Source organism: Maylandia zebra, linkage group LG6 (genome assembly GCF_041146795.1).
Source record: "Maylandia zebra isolate NMK-2024a linkage group LG6, Mzebra_GT3a, whole genome shotgun sequence".
In the NCBI taxonomy this organism is placed as follows: Eukaryota; Metazoa; Chordata; class Actinopteri; order Cichliformes; family Cichlidae; genus Maylandia; species Maylandia zebra.
This window is the reverse complement of record NC_135172.1, coordinates 23135186-23141527: the sequence shown is the minus strand read 5'-3', so window position 1 is coordinate 23141527 and position 6342 is coordinate 23135186. Positions and strand designations below refer to the sequence as shown.

Below are 6342 nucleotides of genomic sequence, written 5' to 3'. Positions count from 1 at the left end.
ATGAAGTTCTGACACAGTACTTGAAAGACAGCACCAGTGCCATAATGGCACTAGAGGGCGCATAGATCATGTTGATGTGGATAATGCCGCTGAATGTCACTTTACAGGACCCTGAGCCAGAAATAAATATTGTATATTGTGTTTAAGATGTTTGTTTCTTGACCTTGGAACAGCAGTAATTTGAAAGGGTTCTAGTTCACCAAGGTCCTGGCAGTCTTAGGAGCTTGAAAATAGGGCAACTGAACTTATTTAAGTTTGTTGAAGAAGTTTTGCCTCTCATCCAAGAGGCTTCTTCAGTTATAAAACCAAAAGGTGGAGAGTGCTGGGTATTTAAACTCTAGTGGGGATTGTCTCTTAGGAGGTGGTCGTTGACCCACTATTAATCATGTGTGTAAACACATGAGCCAAGGTATGAAAAAAGACGTGGATCATTACTAACAGTAACAGTAATGATTCAGGTGAAACCATCGTTTTTGGAGTCCATATTTCGAAACACATTGAGGCGATTGATGTTTGAACTAGCACAATATAAATACATCTGAGGCTTTAGGATATTTTTAACTGCAGGACACAGGTAGGACACACACACAGATTATTGCCATTTTGTGAGATTTTATTTGTTTATCACAGGTACAGTAAAAACAAAGGTATTTAAACTTTTATATAGTAAAATGATACATAACAGTGAATATTACCGATACATCCAGAATACAATGCACAGCTGTAATCAACAAAACCAGACCACCTTAAATATATATATATATATAAAAATATTAATATTAAACAGCCGTTAAATAATCTACAGACATCTTCAGCTATTAAAACTGCCGAGGTTTTCTTTCTTTGGAAATCCCATTCTAAAGCAAAGATAATGTGTACTGTTGCAGACTTACGTGTAACTCCTACTAAGAAAAAGGAGCTTATCCTACGTGAGTTTACCATGATTGGTGGGTTTCTAAAAATGAAGGCAGGTTTCTTTAAATTTTGAATTCACTGTGAAATGACAGTGCTCTTATAACTGCTGCTAATTTACAGTTCCACAAGTGTGAAACACGAAAAAAAGACTTTAAAAAAGGGGGAACTACTTAGGCTTAGGGGTGGACCGCGACAGTTACTAAAAGCGTGCAATAATTTTGAATCAGAATCATCAGAATCAGAATACTTTATTGATCCCTGGGGGAAATTATTTTTTGTTACAGTGCTCCATTTTAAACCAACATTAAGACAAGACAGACAATACACTAACTAAGAATAGTACAATATATACATATATATACATACATACATACATAAGTCACTCATAAATAAATAGTTGGAAAAGAAACATGTGTAGTTGTAGCAGTAAACAGTGTGTTAAGTGGATGCGTTGTACAGGGAGATAGCCACAGGCAGGAATGATTTCCTGTGTCGTTCAGTGGTGCTTTTCGGTAATCTCAGTCTCTCACTGAACGTGCTCCTGTGACTGACCAGCATGTCATGGAGTGGGTGGGAGGTGTTATCCAACATTGTCTTTATCTTGGACAGCATCCGCCTCTCCGACACCACCTTGAGGGAGTCCAGCTCCATCCCCACAACATTGCTGGCCTTACGGATTAGTTTATTAAGTCTGTTGGCATCTGCGACCCTCAGCCTGCTCCCCCAGCATGCAACAGCATAGAGGATCGCACTGGCCACAACAGACTCATAGAAAATCCTCAGCATTTTCTGGCAGATGTTGAAGGACCTCAGTCGCCTCAAAAAATAGAGACGACTCTGGCCCTTCCTGTAAAGTGCTGTGGTGTTTTTAGCCCAGTCCAGTTTATTGTCAATGTGTACTCCAAGGTATTTATAGTCCTCCACAATGTCAACACTGACCCCCTGACCCCCTGATGGTATCAGATTAAAAAATAGACTTCAGACTATAGTGCTTCTGTGCTGACTCTCTGACGAACACACACACACACACCTTTTTTTTTTAGAAAGTGCACATGAAATTGCAGAAGAAGCCATCCTCACGCAAAATTCAAGTTGTCCAATCGTAGACGACCAGGTCCTCGGACGCTGATTGGTCTGACGCCACCGTCACGTGCCATCGTTACGTGTATTCACAGAGACGTCTACGCTTCTTCTCGGTTCTTTCTACTTTTCATCAGAAGGGGCTTACGTACCGGCAAAAAAAAAAACTGCGCTTAGTAATGAACGCCGTGACATAAACGAAGCTCAGGAACTATTCAAGTCAAACACAAAAGCTCCTCAACCGAGCAATTCACAATGGTTTTAGAGACGATAGCAAAAATAATAAAAGTCCAGCTTCCAGCCTACCTCAAGAGGCTACCGCTGCCGGAGACCATCGGCGGATTTGCGAGGTTAACAGGTAATTAGCAGCTGCTGTGTTGAACTTCAGACAGTCCTGGGGTGATGAGTAGTAAACTCGTGGGAGACAGAGTTTTTTTACTCTAGCTAGCTGCTTCTTCAAACGCTGCTTTAGTAGTGTCGTGAAGAGCAGTCCTACAAAAACAGGGATTATGTCCCAGAGTGCTTCTTTGAGTCATGAAACAGCTAAGCGTAAATCTTTTGTGCTTGTCTGTGTGTGTGTCAAAGACAAAGTAATGACCTTACGGTCGTGCTTGTTGGTTGTTTGCGTCTGTTTGAATGTGCAAACACGTGATAATAACCACGAATTCGTTATAACTTTACAAACATTGTCTTTTTGTAAGTGAAGTCCTGTGAATGGTGTGATGCTAATTGCTAATTACCTGCATATCGCTTGTGTAAAAACGATTTTTCTTAATTGTCCTGCTCATTCGAGCACTGGCCAAACTGTAATTTTGTGAAAAGCAAGTTTTAAACACATTTGTTTTATTTTGCACCATATGATCATCTGGTGGCGCTCCTGCAGAAGTTTTTAAATTATTTTGAATAAATCATACAAATGCGTCTGAGACTCTCTCGGGGCCCGTTTTGCATACTAACCTACTACCCTGTGGTCCCAGCTGCGCTGACTCTTTCAGACTGTTCTGTGAACTCTTAACATCACACGTAGTATCTGCTGAACCAGTTTAACTGAGAACCGAAATGCTGAACTTTGGCAAGTCTTGCGCAGTTTAAATATAGGAACGGAAGAAGTAAACCAGGGCTTCGTGAAGTCAATTCAAAACTTGATCTTTTGAGCCAGCATAGATCATTGAAAAGTTTTGGATTTGTGGATGAGGACGTTTAAAGCAAGGCATGTGTAGTTATAATACTCCTGAGTCTGCCTGAAGGAAGCATGTGCAGTTGATACTCTTTGTAGTATCATGATAGCTTGACCACAACACAATGAAAGGCACACAGTGTCACATGCACCCTTTGGTAATGGCATTTACATCACTAGCTAACCCTTGTGGAGAAAGTAAAACATTAATGCCCATCTGAGAAGGCCTTCAACCAAAACCAACACTCTTCTTTTGGGAGATGGCGTTGGTTAATACTCACTGACAGGCATAATATTAGTGGTTTTAAGTTAAAGCCTAGTTATGAAGGCCCTGCTAACTGTCAGTTTGTCCTAAGCAGCAAAGTGGGTCAGTTCATATTAGATGACGGTGCATAGCCATTCTCCCACATGCAAAGACATCCCTTTTGAACTGTGTACAATTTGTTAAAAGGATTAAGGATTAGAAATGTCCCATTAGGCATCAGAATCCTTTTAACCCGCATAAAGGTATTATCAAAAGCTGGGGTCTGACACAGTGCTAATAGTGAAATTACACAGCTGTCTTTAATCCCGATTGTGTCTTCACCATGTATAATTTCCCCCAGGGATCAATAAAGTATTCTGATTCTGATGTATGGTGGAGCATAAGGCGGGTTTTCCCAGAGCACTTTTAAGGTCTCGGTGTGGCATTTCCCCTGGTAGCTGTTGGTGTGATATGACACTCGAGTTGGATCGAGTGTAATAATACATTAGTAATGCAGATCAGACACAAGCTATACAAGAAATGTGGATCCGAGAATCCACATTTTGATCCACATTTTTAGCGTGCATAAATCACTAAGATTTCTCTTATGCATTATTTATGCAAAATTATGCTTATAACTCCATACTGGTACTCAGGTTGTTGCACTCTGCTTATCGTGTTGTTTTATTACTTGTTATTCTTTTTCGTTAAACAAACCTATTCATTGATTACTTTTTAAAAACATTTCTGTTTGTTTTGTTTTTTTTTTTTTTTCATTATTCTGTCTCTTCGCTCCGGGACCGTGTGTACATAATTTCGTTCCACCTCATGTTAACATGTGATGCAAATGACAATAAAGCTCCTTGAATAAATCACATATATGAGGCTTGACTGGCTCACTAATGAGTTCATCAGAATGAGGAAGAGTGTACGGAAATGCACACAGCACTGTTGAAGATGTGTTTTTGTCACACTTGACAGACAGTGCGAAATTTAGTTGAGGTCAGTTGATTAATATAACCCCAAATCACAATAGTAGTATAATTGTGTATTATGGCGTAAAGACCCCATAATGAAAGAAAGAAACCCAGACAATCACCCCTCCCCTCTCCACGAGCAAGCACTTGGTGATGGTGGGAAGGAGAAACCCTCTAAACAGGAAGAAACCCCCAGCAGAACCAGAAACACACTTGAAACGGTAGTGATAGAGTAAAAACGTTTCTTATGTATACATTGCATATGAGTACTAGTACTGGCTCATCAACATATATGATACATTTCCTGTCAGTTGGTTTCATCTCTAATCTGAATGGCCAGTAGTAAATGCCAGTTTTAGGACCATAGAATCCAGTTCAACATTGTATGCGTGTTTTTCTTCTTTAGCTAATGTGTGTATGTTGTTTATGCTATAATATCTATAGTGTCTGAGTGGCTCCGGTTGCTTCCTCTTCTGGGCATCTTGGCTTTGCTCGGTTATCTCACCATTCGCCCCTTTCTGCCTAAGAAGAAAAAGCAGAGGGACAGCCTGATCAATCTGAAGATCCAGAAAGAGAACCCAAAAGTGGTCAATGAGATAGACATTGAGGACCTGAACAGCGCAAATGTGTGTTACTGTCGCTGCTGGCGTTCCAAAACTGTAAGTCTGTTAGTATTTTCTGAAGTATACTGTTAGTAAATCTAAATATTGTTCACACAGACTGCAGGATACATTTCTGTATTATCCACATTATTATTATTATTATTATTATTATTATTGCTTGTGATTTATTGATAAACCCCTCTAGTTAAGCTGGGATAAGTGTTTGGGCATTTTACGTCTTGCTGATCAGTTAATATTGTTTCCTGTTTTAGTTTCCTGTATGCGACAAGTCACACTTAAAGCACAACGAGCTGACTGGAGACAACGTGGGACCGCTCATACTTAAAAAGAAGATACTATAATTGACCACTGATCGGATTTTTTTCTCTAAACAGTTTTTCTTGCTCTTGTCTTGGTGTTATATTTACTTAAAAATAGAAACCACACTCTGTTTGAAAGCTACATTTGGGATACTTTAATGATAGTTTGCAATAAGGGAAGTTTTTAAAAAATAAAAAAAGAGTAACTTCGTTTTTGTGTGGGCCTTTTTGTTCATTGTTCACGTTTGTTGTTTAACAGAGGAGCAGTTTTATTTGACTGGGACCACTTTGAGGGGGAAACTTGAAACATAACTGCATAATTGCAGTGACTTTATGATGCATTTATCTAATGTGAGGCCATCAGGCGAGAGGTTTTGCAGATAAATGTCTGTTTAAATGGAGTCCTCAAAACTAGTCTGACCTTCCTTCATTTTGGATGATATTGGACAGCTTTTTTTTCCTTCTTTTTTCTTTAATTCCTTTATTTTGTTTGCTTCAGATATGTGTGCCAAATACTAACATTTCCATACTTAATGGATGTGACATATTTTAAGTTATTGTGTGTATGGGAAGCTACTTATTCTTTAAATCTGTTCTACTCATAGCCTTTAAATGTTGAGTTTTACATTTTGTATTCTGTTCTGTTGCCTTAATACATTTCAAACCACACAAGTAATTTCAAGATAAATTGTGTTTCACTAAACTTTCAAGGTTTGAAAATGTCTGTTTCCTTTGGCTTTTGTCATATCTGTATGAAGTTGTCTTGGAAAATTTTCTTCATTAATGACTATCAATAACAAATCTGCATTTTGTTTGTTTGTTTTTTACAGTATAACTGTTCATGAGCTTTGCAAGATAATGGTGTGAATTTATTCATGCTAGATGTAGAAATAAAGAGAATTTTGGCATCTTTAATGTTAAATTAATGAGATGTGTCTGCTTGTCACCTTTGGAAATAAAAGGTCTGTAAGGTTGTACTTAGAGAATGCTTTTTTTTTTTTTTAATTTATTTTTTAAGCGGTTATGT

The 6342-nt window shown here is 38.5% G+C and overlaps 1 protein-coding gene across 1 annotated transcript; it reads left to right on the top strand.

The window, feature by feature from the left end:
* Positions 1-2116: 2116 nt before the first annotated feature.
* cisd2 (CDGSH iron sulfur domain 2) lies at positions 2117-6292 on the top strand. Its single transcript, XM_014413359.4, has 3 exons — positions 2117-2353; positions 4838-5052; positions 5268-6292. Exons 1-3 carry the CDS (start codon positions 2251-2253, stop codon positions 5355-5357), a joined length of 408 nt encoding a protein of 135 aa, XP_014268845.1. The 5' UTR covers positions 2117-2250; the 3' UTR covers positions 5358-6292.
* The last annotated feature ends 50 nt before the right edge of the window (positions 6293-6342 follow it).

Bases quoted from the DNA above. Each gene is read 5' to 3' on its own strand.
- cisd2 (XM_014413359.4), top strand. From the start codon at position 2,251: ATGGTTTTAGAGACGATAGCAAAAATAATAAAAGTCCAGCTTCCAGCC. The intron at 2,354-4,837 runs GTAATTAGCAGC...TAATATCTATAG, and splicing joins CGGATTTGCGAGGTTAACAG to TGTCTGAGTGGCTCCGGTTG. The intron at 5,053-5,267 runs GTAAGTCTGTTA...TTCCTGTTTTAG, and splicing joins GCTGCTGGCGTTCCAAAACT to TTTCCTGTATGCGACAAGTC.